An 18,509-nucleotide genomic window follows, 5' to 3' on the forward strand; every position below is an offset into this window, starting at 1 on the left:
GTTTTTTTTTTTTTCCTTTTTATTATCAATCTTCCATTTCGCATCCAGATTTAATCCAAGTCCTTTTTTAGGCCCGGCTCATATTCGTATCCATATACTCCACTGATGAATGTGAAGATTCCAGATGTGACTGACCCTTTTGGGTGTGGGAGGAGGGGGGGGGGGCGTGTTTGCCATCCCAATCCCATGTGTTTCAGGTGTGGAGGACCAGAACCAACCTAAGAGTAATAAAGATATACACAGGCAACCATCAATAGGAGGGCTCAGTTGACCTTGTCAAATGATTGAAGGCCCCGTGAACCACTTAATGGATGAGGCTACAATCCATTCTCTTCAATCCCGTGCTCCCATTCTGAATTAGTCAAAACTGCACAAGCTCCTCCACCAATGGACGCAAACATGTTAACTCAAATTCTCTAAAATGAACAACCCAGAGAGAGGTCTCAATGGCTGCAACCTGTGTAGCGCAAACTGTATTCCAACCTGCTGTTAACATTTTTTTCCTCAGACAGGAAAGCGAATGAACAGTTACGTGCACAGCGCACTGTGATCTACTTATAACGGTATTGATCAAAGAGTGTGGTAGTAAGTTTAGTAAGTCAGGGGCAATTTGAAAAGGAGTGGATTTGAAAAGATTCTTGCTTCCTTAAATCAAGTGACTTACCCAGGTAAGGGGTTGATATTAAGGGCCACATTAAATGAAAAACTTCATAGTGAAAATATCTGTTTAAAAAAATATCAAATATAATATATCATAAGTGGTTTTGGTTTGGACACAGCCAGGGGCCTTTCAGGCAAACTCCCTTTTTCAGGTCTGGGATTCCTGATTGGCAGGTAGGGTCAAAGTTCATATTTGATTCCTGCCCTGGTCCTTATGAATGTGCCTGAAACCATGTCTCCATCTTATTCCTCCTCTCCTCCTTTTTTTTCCCTCCACAAGCTTCCATAGTGACCGTCATTCGACTGGTCAATGATGCAGTCGACACAATTGAAAATGAAGGTACTCGTATCTTCTCTTCAGTTTTTTTTTATTGTTATTATTGTGTTTGTCTGTTACACGAGACAAAAAGGTATGCGGTCAGTCCAACTGCACCACCGATAAAAATATCACTGTCAATCCATCTGGAATAAATGAAGGATCAACATTTGACAGTGTCTCTAAATATGTGTCCAATTACTTGTTTGAAAATGCTGGCCATGGCAACATTTAACTCCATTAAAGCTGCAAATAGCACCTGCATATTTCAGTTTAAATGGAATGATGGCTGACAGCTTTGTCTATACTTACTAAAGAATGAGCTTACTTGGCCCCGGGGGGACTCATTGTTTCCCAGGCCTGCATGCGACCAGTTTTAGGGTGCAAGGCTGTGGGGATCATTTAACAGCCATGCCAAAATCTGGGAGGTTTAGCAGGCTGTTTGTCTCGGAGCTGCCATGGCTACCATAACCGCATATACCGCTTCCTAAGCCTGCGCACGCCCCTTGGCTCCGTCTAACAATGGCGTAAATCAGCACGTCAGACTGCATGCACATGTACAGTACCGGACACACGCACAACCGTTTCTGACCAAGCTCTGCATAGGAACGGCTCCTCTGATGTACATACACAAAGCACTTCTCCCGTCGGAATCGGAATGCATGGATCTTTCAGATTTTCAGAAAAAAAGGTTCAGATTTTCTTGTGTCATGCGCAGTTGTTGTTATTTATTAATATAGACAACCATGAAAAATATGAAAAAGAAATAATAATGATTGTTTGTGTGTGTGGGTGTGTGTTTGTGTAGGTGTGTGATGCATGCTTCATGTCACGTCATGTCAGAGAGCTCTGCTGGGAGCAGCTCTTCAGCTCTTCAGCTCTTCAGCTTTCCTGTGTGAAGTGTCAGTGACATTGGAAGTGCTGTGCTGTTGCTGCGGTGCGGGTACAGTACGGTGCGCGGTGATTCCAGGCTGGGCTGCTTTCTGCCACGCTGTCAGTAGCTGGCAGGGGAGGTTTATTGGCCCAGTTGAAGGGACATTACTCTGAGTCGAGTGTCCTCTGTGTTTTACATTGAAGGCTGACAGAAAGGTGGCTGGCCGCGTCACAGTATTGGCTATCTCTCCAGGTCCCATACCCTGCAGTACAGATCAGCTCACTCTCTCTCATACTCTGCAGTACAGATCAGCTCACTCTCTCTCATACTCTTCAGTACAGATCAACTCAGGCTCTCTTCAGCTGTTATGCTCTGAAGATCCTGCCTGTTATCTCCCTAGCACAGATCACTTTGTACAGTAGACTGTTTTGTATTCACTGTACCCTAAAATAATGAAGTCAGCAGTGGTCAGATATGGTCTATCACATACCCCTGCCATAGTGGCCCCTGAACAAGAATTGAGGGAGGCATAAAACTTGCATTTAAACTGATCACGGCCCTTTTGATTGTTTTGCGTGATTATCAAGCATGCCAATTAAAGCAAGCGTCACCCATGTGCAGGTAATTCCTGTGTACTTGAGTGCATGTAGGAGCACTCCCTTCATCAGATTCACATTCAGCCATTTCAGTTATAATTTCTTCAGGAAGGTTATCCTGCCTGAATTGTGGGCTAGTTTCTATTTCTTCTGCTCAACAGAATAGAAGTACTAATGTTTCGTGCGAGAAGCACCATCCTCTACCATCTTTTTCAAGGGATTATTTTTCCCCCCCTGCCCTGCAAAGACATTGTGAGCTTCTGTGAACAATGTGTAAATTGAGAAAACTATTCATTGTTACTTACAAGTTGCTGTGTTTAGGCTGTGTGTTATAAATCGGAATTTGTTTACATCAGCCACCCTTTCTTGTTGTAACACAACTGAGAGAAAAGAATCTGGTGATGGCCGGACCGTACTAAAACTGGCAAACGTGTTAATCGCAAAAAAAAACAAAAATATGATACAATTGTTCAGGACAGCAGTCAGTTTAAATGGAAGTTCTCTGCCACCCATACTTCTCACTCATCATTCAGTAATTGAAAGTAGTCCTGCTGACGCCCTTTGATTTGCATCACATTAGGCGCACGTCATGCAGCAGACACAGGGTGAAGTGCTCCATTCTCCCGGAGCTGCTGAAAAGAGCCCTTCGTATACTGCACGGAGAGCTATGGAGAGGCCAGCTCTCCGCAGTCTTTGGCACCGCTACAGAGCGAGCTGACACCGACACCGCCTCCGCCCTTGCTGCCGCGCTCTCGACAGCGGGAGGGAAAGTATTACCGTACAGTTAGCCAGCAGGCCCAAATCTCATTCCGGGCGGGGAAACATTACGACACTAACAGCTTGAAAGGAACCATCCCTCTCCTGGGCGAGAGCCACCCACCGACGTGGAAAGCTCTCTGAGAAGGGGGAACCTCTGAGAAGGGGAGAGAGGAGCTGTGAAAGGGGGAGCGAGGGGAGGAGGGGCTGGAAACGGAACAGCCCGCAGGGCTCCCTCTCTTGACCTCTGACCTTGATGAACAAAAGCAGAGACAAAAAAGCTGTTACCTCCACAGTAAACAAGTCTGGAAAGTCCGTTGTTCTGAGTGAGAGCGGCGGAGCGAGTGCAGCAGCGTGGCTCCGGCCTTTCTGCCCCTGCCTTCATGTAACCAGAGAAGGGCCTCTGACACAGAGAGCAGCGTAGGGGGTCTGACCAGCGTGCCGTACCTCACCGGGCGCGCCGTCCGCAAACACTAAACGACTCTTATCTGCTCTCCCACCTGCCAGTGTCAGTTCTGGACCAAGGGCAGAGCTACAACAGAGGTGACTCACTCTCGCCTGCGTGCTCCTGCTTGCTCTCCCCCCCCCCCCCCCCCCCACCCCCCCCCATGTGTGTTGTGATCTAATCCAGTCCTCACCCCCCCCCCTCGTGCATGTGTGTACTGAACGGCCACGTCGTGCTGACTGAGTGAAGCCGCCCGAGGCGGGTGTCGTGGGCGAGGTGTCGGCGTGGCCCGCCCTTGTGGCAGCCGCCCCAGAACCGCCCGCCGTTCGAGCCGCGTATCCCTCCCGCTTTGGCTCCTGTTACCAGTTTATTTGGTCTCCCTCTCTGTTGCCTGCAGTTGTCCGTTTGTCCCATTGCATTGCACCGCATTGCATTGCATTGCATTACATCACTTGTGTTGTTTTCTGTTGGTTTATCTTACAGGTTTCCATGTCTGGTTAAAAGACTTCTTGATCTGTTCATTTTTGTGGTTTCTTTCTTTGTGTTAAATTGCAATCATAAGTTTGGGAATGATACTTGTTGTCAAGTCATCGAGCAGTACTTTGTAGAAAAAGAAGTCTTAATAACTCGTAGGACGTGTCCTCCTAAAACGTGTCCGATGTGTCCTGTCCTTGGTCTCTTATGCTGTGCATGTGTGCTTCCCTCCTGTTTTGACACAGTGTGTGATGCTTGTGACATCTGTGTTAACACCTGAAAATGTCTCACATTTGTGATGGTGTGTTCGTTCCCACCAGACTCTTACAGCCTGACCTCTGACCTCATGGCTTGGCCTGTTCTGTATTCACTACCACACCAGCATGTTGTGTGAATCCTGCATGATGCCACACCATGAAAAAAAAAAACAGCACAGCTGAGTGACCTCCCTGTTTAAACACCGCAGGGGCGTTCTCAAAGGCCCACGCCTTGAATCTGAGGGCACGGTGTATGTCGTGTGTCAGAGCTGGGTAGGCTCTGTGAAACGCCCCTGGTGATGTTGCAGGGACTACACGTGTAGCACCCACACATCATGTAACACATCTGCTTTCCTCTGTACAGCGTACCATTGGGACACGTCCGACTGGATGCCCAGCTCGCGCCTACCGGACATCGAAGAGGTGCCCAGTTATGAGGCCGGCGACAACTCGTCCGCTCGTCTGGGAGGCAGCACGCGGGAACTGGAGACGGACTACTACCTGGGGGGCTATGACATCGACAGCGACTTCCCCCCGCCCCAGGAGGAGGAGTTCCTGAGCCAGGACCAGCTGCCCCCGCCCCTCCCCGAGGAATACCAGGAGCACTACGACACCCTGCCCGCCACCCAGCCTGTCTCCGTGGAGAGCACCCTGAGCGGCAGCGGCCGGGCTCGCCCTCACTTCCACCCCAGCCAGTACCTGCCACCACACCAGTTCCCTGGCGGGGAGGGCCAGTGCGGCGGGGAGGAGTTCAGCACTTTCGGCGTGGGGCCCGGGCGCGACCGGGAGGCAGAGAACCTGGATAGCATGTCGCTGACCATGCGCCTGTCCACCAACGCGTCCTCCTCCGACGTCTCCGCCACCTGCGGCTTCGACGACTCGGAGGCAGGCACCAGCGACTTTGAGAGCGTGGATGAGCTGCGGTTCGAGGGGTCCCACCCTCCATTTGTGGAGACCCAGCAGCAGACTCAGGTGTGAGGCCTGCTGGAACTGGACGAGTAACGGTGACAGGGGACGGGCAGGAGAGAGAGAGGCCATCGCCGGAGTGGGACTCTTGTCAGAGCAGAAAAAAAGGGGAAAATGATTGGCGTGAAGAAGCGAAGCATCTCTCAGTAATGCAGTCCTCAGATGGGAGTACAGAGGAGTGGCTCACTCTGAAAGGGCACCCCTTTCTACATAAAGCCCTGCTAATTCACTGCCTGCTGATAGCAAGCCTATTGTGATTACGCTGTCAAAGAGAGCACACGCTGATTCCTGTTTTTTATTATTCACAAATGATGCTTTTTCTTTCACAAACAATTGCTTCCTTTTATTAGGCCTCCTCGTCTCTCTCTCTCTCTCTTACGGACACACACACGGGCACGCACACACACACACACACACACGCACATATAAATGGGTAGGTCCACAATCAGCAGAGTTAAAGGTTATGGCTATAATAAATAATGCACTGTTCAAAGCAGTGTAATTGTCGCTTCACATCTCGCATGATGCATTGTGGGGTTTTCTTGTGTGTGTGCACACGTTTATCAAATCTGTTGGTTGATTGACAGTATCTTCTTTAATCTGCTGCTTTCAAAAGTGAAACAAAAAAAAAATTCTAAAAGGGAGAGTGTATTAATTTGATTTCATCACGTATCCTTACACACACACACACACATACTTACTTCAGTGAGCTGAAGTGTCAGTGAGCTGAGATGTCAGGCAGGGTTTTTGGTTAGCGCAGTGTTGGACACTTGCCAGTCCGTTGGACACAGCAGGCGGGGTTGCAAACCAAACGGATCTGTGACACGCTGCCGCTCTCTCTCTTGCTCTCCACCGTTTCCACCCGCCAAACTGACCTGCAACAATTGGGGTCCCCTTTTCACACCAGCGCTCTCGTTTTACTGGTAAAACAGCCTTACTTCTGCAGTGCTTGTGGATGGTTCCATGCTGTTGACCTCGTCCCCCGACACGGCCCCATTTAAACGCTTTGTGCCAAGGATTTTGCTTTATTTGATATAATTTTTTTTGCACTAATATTTTTGATGTTACTTCCATGAAATTAGCCATATTATGTGACCCTCCGAAAGACACAGAGGGATTGATTGGACTGCCCTTTTTGAGGAGAAGGAGAGTTTTTTTCCCTCAGTATAGGTTGTTGAAAGATGAGCCAATACAGTGTCCTATGCTGCCAGTTCAAAATCCATGAACAAATGCAAACAGTTCATGAGAACATGAAACACAAATTTGGAAATGTGGCTATAGTTACAAAGGCCAGAGGTCACCTTATAACTTGTTGACAGTTGAAGGTTGCAGGTGTAAATGGATGGAAGTCACGGGGTTATGAAAACCCTGCTTCATTCTGGCACTTTTATTTGTGGAATCATTTCCAGAGTTCTCCGTGTCCTCCATGTTAGGAATCCCACGCTCTCTTTTGGTGCTGTCAATCTGAGACAGTATGGAGGATGTCATGGAGTGAACCGTGTTTGTGCCAACGGCAGTGGGTAGTGGGGTCAACAAACGCACCTTTTCCACACATAAAACAAACCCTAGCCTGTATTTTCCTGCTCGGGTTTTTATTTCCACTGATTGATGACACAGGAGGCTCAGGGGAAAGCTGCAAGCAGAGCCTAAACACAGATCTGTGAAATCTGCATTACTCAACGCTGAGACAACTCCACAGCACCTCTCTGTCACAGTCCGCTGTAAAAGGCTCACAACTTTCACATTTCTTGTGACTTACAGGCGTATTACTGCTATTTACCACCAACACATTTCTTCTGTGAGTGTTTCTTTTATTATTTTTGTGGGTTCAGGGGTGGGGGGATTACTAGCACTGAAAATGATTTCAAAGTCAAGCCAGTATTTTTAAAGCCATAACAATTAAGAACACCAGGGGCTAAAGGATATGGAATGCAATAGTGGAGTGCATTCTGGGAAAATGTAGCATCCCTACCTAAACACGTTCAAGAGTGTTGCATTGGGGGTCATCAGTAGTCAAAAGAAATATCACACACAGTTGTTTTATTTTATAATGTTTATGAGATGGCCATTAAAAGAGGGAGTGGGAGGGGTAAAGTAATAAGCATTTGATTTGAATCATTGTCTTGTAATATAATATGCCTGATGTTATCAGGCAGTTTTGTAAAAGATGTAAGTTTGTGTTCAAATCTTTGTACAAAGTGTACATAGTTAGGTTGTTAAAATGCAAGATTTTGTAGATATTTAATTCCAATCCTGACTGCCTTTTGATTTTCTTGGTGTTTATCGTGAATGTCGACTGTAAAGAGGCAAGTATGATTCAAAAATAATTTAACCACATATTTCTTTTTTATTTTTCAGTTTATTCTCCTAAGGTTTAGTTACCTTTTCTTGTTTTATTAACCTTTGCTTTACAACATAAATATCCTCCAATAGAATAGATGGATTTTTGCACATTGTCAAATGCACAGGGATTCCTGGATCTCATTTGTTGTTGTTTTTGTTTGTTTGTTTGTTTTATTTTGGTTTTTTAATTTTATTTTTATTTTTTTTTATTTTTTAATGCGGTACCTGACATTTTGCAAGAACCTCAAAAAAAGGGAAAATATTGTCCTGTCGTGCTCTTCGTAGTCCAGCAGCTGATGACTGGACTTCTTTGGTTCACTATTCCTGGCCAACATTTTAGGCAGTATTAAACTGTGTCTGATCTAACTGCAGCAATGGAGTGTAAAAATTGATTTCTTTTTTTAACTGCTGTTTTGTTTTATAAATCAACGCCGGAAATAAAAAAAAAATTCTTGATCAAATTATCGTACTTCTGCTTACATCTTTATTACTGAAGGTATTGCTCCCAGTCTGTTTTATGTGTGAATTTACTGTCTTTCAAGAGAGGGTTTACCATTTATGTCAGCAGAAGTTCTCAGTGCAAAGAAATTTGTTTTGATTGGTGTTTCATCGGTCTGACAACATACACACTTGTAAGAGAGCATTACAGCATTGATTTAATGAACATAAAGATTGTGAGGCATGTGCAGTGTAATAGCAGGAAGATTACCACATGGAATACGTAGCATTACCGTGGGGTCAGCCTACCTATACTTGACATTCGGGAGCTTTTTTTAAATTTGTCACCTCAGCTTGAACCAATGAAAGTTTCCATAATCTTTGTCCTTGGGGCTCAGTCAGTGACACTGCGTTTATGTAACAGCAGCATTTGTGTGTGTGTATGTGTGTGTGAGAGAGAGAGAGAGAGAGAGAGAGAGAAATGTAAGATGTTGTGGAAAGCAGAGAACACTTGTTCTTCTCATCAGCCACAGACTGCCTTCTCAGATTCAGGGTGATTCTGTGTAAAACAAGACCCCACCCCCTGCGTAGACCACAAGCTTTGGAAACTAAGGCTGTGATGCTGAAAAGCATCTGATAGCCGTGGCAGTGGAAACTGCCAGTCTGCCAGTCTGTTGCAAAGTGAATCTGAACCGCAATTTAGTGTAAACTGGTGTCCAGCTGTTGTCCTCAAGATTTATGCTCCAAGTGATTTTAGAGTTTAACCAGCTGCTGACTGACACCTGAAGACCTGGGCTGAAATAATTGGTAGCAACCTACAGTATGGATCTCCTCTGTTCATTACTCTTCTGAAGGGAAATCAAAAGGAATCAAAAAACACTCAACATCAATGGGAAACAACCAACACAATAAAATATATTTTGAAAACTGCCTCAAAACAGACAATCAGTGTTCTTTTTTCTTTCAACCAGGTTCGCCAAGCTGGCATACAGTAATAGGAAAAATTTTGCAAAGTAGGTGTCAGCTAGCTGGAAGGGTTTGTGGTCAGTCTATGCCAGCAACACCTAATCCCCCCCCCCCTAAACACTACAACACTGTAATTTCTGTGCAATCAGAGATACAGTGTGGTAAATGATGACACTTGGGCTCTGATGGCATTAGCTTTCCCTGGCAGGATCCCAGCTGTCTGTGAAGTGTCTTTGAAGGTGGAATTAATACATGCATGGCGTCAGATCAATGTTCTCCGCCTGTTTTTTCGTCAGCGCCACTCACTCACTGTCTAACTGCTCGCGTGAATGATTCATGATGCGGTTTGCCTCATTGCCTGTAGCGCCGATGTTGTTTTATGTATCTCTTGCCCCGGAGCTGAAAACCACTGGAGGGAAGTCGAAAACGTTAGCATCGCTAATCGGGAGGCGTTTTCAAGTTCTGAGAAAGTTTGTGCTCTGTAAAAGTTTCCTGTCAAAGCAATGTCCATCCATCCTCTGGCTGCATTAACATTTCATCAACAAACCAAAAATAAGACAAAAAACTGTGTGCTGCATTCAATACGAGGTGCTGTCTGTTATTTTCCTCTAAAACTGTAAACAGCATGCTGTCTTTTCTCTAAAATACCCCAACAGTGATACTTATAATATATCTGTTTTAAAGAATATGCATAGGCAGGCAGACAGAGAGATGGATAGGAGGATTTCTGTAACTGGTACAAAACTGGCCTGATGTCTGTTGGTAGGAACAGATGAAGTGATGTGATCAATCAGTAACAATCAGCAGAGAGAGGACTGGAGAAGCTCCAGATTAGCAGACATGTGCTTAGTCCTCCAAGTTTGGAAAAGATCGTCCCATCAGATGAGAATGCAGTCCGAACAGTAGGGGTCCTCCTAACTCTTCAGACTTGTTCAAAAAAGGCAAGTCATGATTTGCTGTTCCTGTGCTGCTGTGTTTCGTTTCTTTGCTTTTTGAATGATTAATGTGCCGTTATACTTTTCTGTAACATCCTTTGTCACTCCTTCCTTATGTATATCAGCAGCTGGCCCCTAATTTGCCTCTTTTATGGAGAATCCACTGCATGCGTCTGTGCTTAAGAGAAAAGGCAAGATACATAGCACTGTCTGGTACGAGGGAGGTCAATAATTTACAACACAAGGGAGCTCTGTTTTGCCTGCTCCACTCTTCAATACAATTTTGAAATGGTTGTCTAATTGACAAACCTCCTATCATGAAAAATTTCAAATACCCTGGAAGAAAAAGGGTCATTTGAGGAGGTGAATCTTCAAGGTTTCGTGTCCTCCAATACATCAAGGGAGTGGTACCGTACACTGGCACAACATCATTAGGAACATTCAACATTCCACACTGACTCGGTACATGCAGGAAGCACAGTATTTGCAGTCAATACACGTACGGCCAGTTCAATCTAAGGTATTCACCCCTGAGTCATGTGTCAAACAGAGGTCTTTGCATCTGAACTCTAGACTTTCTGGTAAGAGATGCTTCATTGATTTGCTGTATGTGAAAAAGGGATAGATATTCTTGAATCATACACCAGCAGCAGCCATATTTCACAGTGGGTCTCATTTTATAGGCTGTTGAGAGAATCCTTCATTCACATGCATATTTACATGACTTGGTGGACATTTCTGTTGCGTTTGCACTTTCGGTGCCCCTCGGTGACCTGCTGTTTCACTGAGAGTTCTATTGTGAGAGAGAGGGTCCGGTTATCCCCACGTTACAGAGACGACACAGGGTCGTGCCGGTGACTCCACTTGTAGGTCAACAAGCAGACAGAGAGGCAGGGAATGTTAACTGGTCTCTCCCATAGAGTGGTGTGCGTGTGTGTGTGTGTGTGTGTGTGTGTGTGTGTGTCTGTGTATACATGCATGGGTGTTATTTGTGTTCCTAGCTGGCCATTACAACATAATCATAAGCGAGTGTGTGTGCGTGCTGTGTGCATGTGTACGTGCATGCATGTGTGTGAGTAAAAGCCTGTGCATCACTCAGGGGTATGACTTTTACCAGTCTGGTATTTGCCATGCATTTCCATGATCCCCTGCAACCCGAGACACGGCCGACCGTAGCAACCGCTAATGAATTGAGATGTAGAAACTCTCGCTGACATTTACAATGCAGTTCAATTAATTAAGCCGATATTAGATGAACATGGGCAGTTAATTAAATCTCTCTGTGTTGGAAGGAGGCAGGAGCTGGATGGGTATCACTTTTCACATCCATCCAGGGTTTTTTTTTAATATTGCCTTTTTTTCTTAATCTCACTTTAATTTGAGAAGGCTGCGCCTTTTCATGGACCTTTCAATGTTTAAGTGTGACACTTTTTAAAATTACTGACTCATTCTGAGTTATTAATGAAATGTTAAAACATTACTACAACCACCAGAAGAGATTTATAATATTTATAACCATAAACTTCTTTTGTTCTATAGAGAAGTCTTGATGTGATTCCATGTACAAGTAAAGCAGTGCTATTCAGAGTTAAGCAGATTTGGAGTGGTTCCATTTTTGGAGAAGGCATCCATTAACACGGCTGTTCCCCTCACAGACTGAATGATTGATTGACTGACAGACTCACTTGTTCTCTCCCTGAGTGAGTGGATCCCTTGGCATTAGTTTCTCATTGTACCACATGAAGCCAAAATGTCTAGCCAAGTAGTCACAACCATTAGCCAGTGCCTGTCTGGTTCTCATTACATTCTTCACAATTCACACCAGTTCAAGTGCTAATTAGTCATTTTAGGGCTAATTAGTACACACCAGTGCTGTGCATGATACTCCAATTATGAAAATCAGCTCCCCCAGTACTGAACCTTTCAGAACCAGAGATACATATGTCTTCAGTGACAGTGAAAAAGTTCTCTTCGCTCTCTTTTCTCTCGCTTTCTTCCATCTGCATTACATGGATTATGAAAAGGAGAGAGGAGAAGCATAAGCTCCTCCTCTGTCTAGGTTTCAGCATTATCTAAAGGGTGCAATTAACAGATCTGTGTAGCCAGTTATGACATTATTCATGATATTTTACCAAACCCTTGCACACATCCAAGTGAAGGTCTCATCAAACAATTATAAACCTTAGTCTTGTTGCTATGTCAAGATGCAGTCTTTCACATGGATTCTTTCCTTCTTGTTTTTAGTGTATGAATGTGTATTTGCATGTACTCAGGGCCCTGCGTTTCAAATGATTCCGGACCTTGCAGTAACAAAGCTATTTGTCATCAGTTTCAACTTTATTGGTTCAAATACTTGAGAATGTGTATGAGCACAAGCATTGGATAATGGGTTAATTGCTGAATTGATTGACCACAGCCTCCAGGTGATATAAATGGCAGGTGAGTTGTGAGAGAGCAAAGACAGAGCTAAGGAGGGATTTTTGTGGTCATGCCTTAGGGTAAATACTCATTTTTCTCCTTGGGTTATTATAAGCACTTATTATACATTTTCTCCATTTTATCCCTTTTATGCATGTTGTCCTGTTTATTTGTAAGAAATTAAGCACTTTTGACATCATATTCCTTCAATGTTTTTTTTTTTTAAGAAAAACATTTTATGTAAGTATTTGGCCAACTTCTTCGCATGGTGATTAAAGCGAAATGGTGTTCTTATTTCCTCACACATACATGATATGACCATATTAACCTATGATAAAGAATCACAGCAGCACTGAAAACAAAGTTACCTGATGTTTCAGAGAACAGTGCTTCCCATTAAGTCACTTTTGTTAATTTCTAGCCACATTTATGATAGTGTTATTCCACATCTGGGAACGAGTCTGCTGATAATTCAGGCTCCGCTTCCCTAAAACCCAATTTCCCACAATCATCTCTGCTTTGAGGGTCTTACAGTGCAGCTCAACATAGGGTCAAGGTCACCTTGTTCCCTCAGAAGAAAAGAACCAAAAAAAAAAAAAACAATCATGCAACAGCTAAATCCAGGTGTGGATGCCCATAATTGCTCTAGCATTCCACATTCATTATATACTTTTTAATCTCAGGAATGATAAGAGGCAATGATAATGAATTCCAGTAAGCGTTCAGGCTGTAAGCTGTGTCATAGTAGCATTGCGCCGTGATCATGTTCACTCTTGGATTTTTGCCACTTTAGCTCCGCAGTCTCTGAACAAACAAGAAGTAGACAAGGTTAAACACATTCCGCCCCGTAAATAAAACATGCGAGAAATGTAATTATGATGATTTATGGAGATGGTACAATGAAAAATTTAGTACTGCTGCAGCTTCATTACATAGGTATAACTGCCTATGTTTGGCCTACCACCAGTAAAGCTTCTCTCTGTTATAAATATGCATGGCTTGATTGACCTAACTTTTAGAAATGAACTGCAACCACACTCATCAAGAAAATAACAGTTGTAAGGTTGTAATAGCACGCAATGCATTGTGCTCCACCTGTGAGACGTTTATGTAGGATTGAATTTCAGTGATTTGAACAGTATACATGTTTTCTTCTCTTCACTATGTTCTTTTCAATTTTTCCTGTTTTGGTATTGTGCCTCCTATGGTCATTTACTGTATAACCTTTAATGCAAGAATTATAAATGGGAACCATACAAGTGTGTTCTGTATATAAATATCCTCTGTGCTATCATCCCTCCTGCAGTGTCTATGGAACAAGAGTACTAAGCTTCTTAGAGGATTTTTTGGGAGCTGGGTTGCCTTCAGGAAAAAAAAAACAACTGCAGTGGAGAGATGGACAGAAAAGTGCAGAAGCAAATGAAAGTAAGCCCATTATGTTGAACTGGAAAGGGATGGATGGGGAGCAGGTTGCTTAAGGTTCTTCTGTTTCTCTGAGTGTTGTGTTAAAGAGCAAAAGGAAGGATTTTCAGCATCCATTACCTCAGTCTCTGAAATGAAATGATTCCACACGGGCAGCTTTCAATAAACCAGCCCCACTGAGCACTAAACTTCACACACAGATGCGCGTACACACACACACACACACACACAAACACTTATGTAGGTGTGTGTGATTGTTTAGTACAGCAAGGACATTTTGTTGTACAGCATCTATATAGAGCCATATGTGTATACATAATCTGCATACTCTGCAATATTCTTGGGTTATTGTTTTACCAATGGCTATGGTTGAGTGAGTTTATCACTCATTAGAGTCTCTCACAGGTGAGCTGTTGTATCTTATTGATCATAAATAGATGCAGTCGGCCCTCACTGAGAGAGCTATTTCATCCCGTTCTCACCCGCTTTGATTCATCAAAGGTCACTACCAGTCAAACGATCATTACTCACTGTCGCGGGGTTAGTAAAACTGTCCCAGAAACCTGCTGTGAGATTCAACAAACTGCTTTTTTTGTTGTTGGTGGAGCCTTGTTGAGTCAGCAAATTAAACAACTCAATGGTGTTCATTTTCCACTGCGGCCAAAGTGCTCACTCCATGGCGAATGGGTTAAACTGGCCATTTGCCACTGATGGACCTAGACATTTAGTGTGTTTGTCTGCGCGTGTGTGTGCGTGTGTGTGTGTGTGTGTGTGTGTGTGTGTGTGTGTGTGTGTGTGTGTGTGAGAGAGAGAGAGAGAGAGAGAGAGAGAGGAGAAAATATAAGACAGCATATGTCACAGCTGTGCAAAAAAGTCTAATACATTTATAAAGTCTTAAGCATCTTTGAAATGAGACTTTTCCTTTTTGTTTCTCCTAAACAAATTTTCAGACCTGAATGTACATCTAGTTAAATGTGCATCACTAAGAAAAGCAGCAAATTCTATTAAAAACAAGACAGGAATTTCCCTACAGAAATGTTATGAATCAATACAGCAACACAGAACTTTGTAATGTGTGTGCAATATGTGGTGGGGCTTTACTGACTGGATTTCACTGTCTCTGTTAAACTCTTGAAGCTTTAAAAGACTTTTGTGGGTCACACAATAGTAGGATGGAAAAAAAGAGAAATATCTCCTGCTTTAGATCAGAGAATAATGGCTGGGGTCCAGGCTGTCTTTGTTCTGTTTAGCGTTGTGACCTTGAAGGAAAGTAAACCATGCTTCAAGGACAAAATGAATGAATCTGAATTTCCTTTCTATGACCTTAATTTGAGGAGCATGTTAAATGAGAAAGTGCCCCTCTTTCCACTCTGCAGGTGTTAAAAACAGCTAAACACCTCTTTTCCACTGTCAGTTAGCATATAACTGTATATCTGTGTGCATTACTATAATGCTAAATAATTAGCAGTGACTTTCTGCTTGGTTACATAGTGTAACATTTCTTTTTTGACCTTCAAAAATTTCCACAGAAGCAATTAGGAATAACATTAAAATAACACTGAAATGATTTTTGATATCAAAGACACCACTGTTGTGGCAACCTCAAACCATATGGTTTATTTCCACTTGAGCTACATCACTATGAATATTCATTTCAACTAACAATTGCTAAAATAACAGAAATAATAACTCACTATAACCCACTGCTGGATTGCTCCGTCCCTTGTTGCTGGCTCTTAATGCATTTCCTAATGCCTTCTGATTTATCCTAAGCGCTGTGTTTCAGTGTGGTCATTTGTTCATGTCTTTATTTATCGTCTTATTTATTTTCTCGTTACTAAGGATAAAAAATGAGCACGGGCATGGGCAACAAGGTTTTGGTCTAATAAATGACATCACGAAAAAGTGATTTATTAAAATTAGACCTGGAGAGCTGGCCAGATAATTGCAGACAAGGCCAGGGGTAGTTATTAGGAGGTGTGAATGAAATGGCAAGCTCTAATCCCCTGATGAAGAGGAGAAGGACTCTACCTATGTGCTCTGCAGGTGTACTGCGGTAATTTCATAATCAGGTGAGCCTCCACAGTGATGCACCCCCCTCCCCTCTGAAGCAAACCTGTCATCTGCAGGAGTACAGCCAAGCGCAGGACACGGTCCTGGCAAAGGAAGGGGAGCTTTGTTGTTTTGGATCTTGTTTCAAGGCAAGTTTGATCTATCTTGGTCTGGACCAGTTTAGCATAATCGCTTCAACTTTAGAGCATAATCGCATAACCTTTTGACATTTTATTTTCCTGCGATGCGGACAAGAGATGCAAGGGAAAGGGGCAGAGCTTGCAGCCTATTCATCTCAGAGCAGAAATCAGGGCATTGATCACTGTTATTTCCCTCTCAGTGGCATGGTGAGCTGCCCCTGCAGTTTGATGTGCATCGGTTCAATACTAGTGGGCTACGTTTCCCTGGGCGGGTGCCTGAAGCTCACTCTCTCTCCTGTTGCCCTTCTGTGGGCTGTGCTGCTGTGTCTCATGCCCTTTCAATGCCACAATCAACATTCTGCCACACAAACAAGTCTCCTGTTGCACCACCAGCCTCGTGGAGAGACACTTAAGAAGGACGCAATTCAATCCTCTTTCCATCTCGCCAGCTTTCTGGAAGAGTGTCAAGGCTGCCATGACAGGGGTATCTGGTTACCGTGTCAGCAGTGCCACTCAAGTGCAGGTGTCACTGGAAGCTGCTCAGCATTTATCCAGTAGAGCTGTTATGCAATGGGAGTCATCTGTGTACAATGGCCTCATCAGAGTGATGGTGCCTTCTGTTTTATGTTAAGAATAGTTGCAGTCTTGCAGGGGCTCGGGGCTGAATATCTGGGTCCTTTGACATAGGCAGCTGAACTCCTTAATAAGGGAGAAAGTGCTTGAGGACACATACTATAGGTTCACGTTTTCTAGGGATGGAAATAGCACAGCACTCCCAACAGCTAGCACTCTCTGAGCCATTTCTGTGTGTTTCCTATTGATGGCTGAAATGCATTTCCAGCACATGTGTGGGTCAGACAACACTGGCTACATTTACACTGTCCTTATAAAGGGACAACTTTATCTTAATGTGTCATTGTGTATCTGGCTGTCAAGAAATAAGTCTGCCTTACTATACTTTAGACCTAGGCTGTCTGAGATCAAGGTCAAATTTGAAGGGCGTGTGGGGACTTCTCCCGTGGCTGTGACAGGGTTAGTCTGCTGAAGCAGCTGTCTCAGCGTCAACTCCCCTCACTGGAACTCAGACACTCCTTCACAATCAGTGCACCAGGCACGAACAGGATGGGCAGGGCTTCCCTCATTATAACGCACAAAGCCATTCCTTTATTCCAATTTCAAGTCATCAACACCGTTTACTCGCATGGTGTAGTTTTCAGCAGTTGCTAACATTGTGTGTGAGCTTTTTGTGATTTCCTTTTTCCTTTTCTTTATGTCTCTCTGCATGTCTGTCAGATTCAGTTGCATTTTCCATATGGGAAGTTACCATGGAGGTGTCACTATCAACGGGTGTCTCTCCAGCCCTCTCAGCTCCACATGCTCTGCCTGGCCTGACTGCGCGTGCCTGCGGTCCTTTTAATAGCAGAGGGGGTCTGCTTCCATTTTCACCATCCTCTCCCCTCCGAGTCTCATAAAGCTACCCCTGCGGAGAGTCAACCATTATTGTGCTACTCCGGATAAGGGGCTGTGTTTAGAAGTCCAGGTCTGGGACGGGTGCTAGCAGGGGGGCAGGGGGGCAGGGGTGGGAGGTGTGATGATTTGCCACAGAAGGACCCCTGAACACTTCCTATTAGGAGCCAATCCGTCACAGCGAGGGAGGACCGCGGGCGCCTCCCGGTCGGGGATGCGTCGGGAGCCGCGGCCAGTCCCCGCTGAACGGCACAGAGAAATGAAAGAGCCGGAGACAAAGGGAGACGAGAGGCAGAGTGATGTTTAAAGAGGCGAGCCCGCGGCAGGGAGCCCAGGCAACTCTCAGAGTGTGATAAACACACGTCCTGATAGCCTGTATTCAGCGGAGGCTTCATCCGCGCCGGGGTCAGCGTGCAGCTGAGACATTCAGTCCCTTTGGCTTCCTCTCAAAGCCAGGGAGAGCAGACGTCCAGACTCGTATTTTTGTCTTCTTAAATGTCACATTGCTCTGAAGTAATCCCCCCCCCCTTCCCCCCCACACACACACTCCCTGCCTGCTTCTTAACTCGTTATTGCATTCTATTTGGAATTAACTTGCTATTTGCAAATCTCTGCATGACGTTAATTGAAATGCATTTAGATTCAAAACATGCTCATCACAGAAACTGGAATTTTCTGCTCTGCAAAATGGAACAAACAAGAGCTTGTCCCATCAAGGATGTAATGTGATTTCTATTTACACACTTTGGGGTTTACTTCTTCAGGAGAGATCTATTGCTGTGTATATTATGCATTTAAAATCTTGTATTGCATTCACTCGTTACATATGACTCTTAGAGCCATGTGCAATGGACATCCAGTTAATGTCAATATGCACATGCTCTTTGTATATGGTATGGGGTAGCAAGCATGATTCCACCCCACTGCCAAATGAATGAGTCAACACAAGACCTTCTACCATGGAATTCCCTATATTTTGTTGGA

The 18,509-nt window shown here is 44.3% G+C and overlaps 1 protein-coding gene across 1 annotated transcript in view; it reads left to right on the forward strand.

The window, feature by feature from the left end:
* fat3a (FAT atypical cadherin 3a) overlaps positions 1–5,792 on the forward strand; it is a 187,466-nt gene extending 181,674 nt beyond the window's left edge. Inside the window, exons 28-30 of the mRNA XM_036536092.1 lie at positions 941–1,000; positions 3,710–3,745; positions 4,743–5,792. Of these exons, the coding sequence (XP_036391985.1) occupies positions 941–1,000; positions 3,710–3,745; positions 4,743–5,356 (710 nt within the window). The 3' untranslated portion in view covers positions 5,357–5,792. The remainder of the gene's footprint in view (positions 1–940; positions 1,001–3,709; positions 3,746–4,742) is intronic.
* Positions 5,793–18,509: the final 12,717 nt, after the last annotated feature.

This window comes from Megalops cyprinoides, chromosome 9 (assembly GCF_013368585.1).
Source record: "Megalops cyprinoides isolate fMegCyp1 chromosome 9, fMegCyp1.pri, whole genome shotgun sequence".
Taxonomy (NCBI): domain Eukaryota; kingdom Metazoa; phylum Chordata; class Actinopteri; order Elopiformes; family Megalopidae; genus Megalops; species Megalops cyprinoides.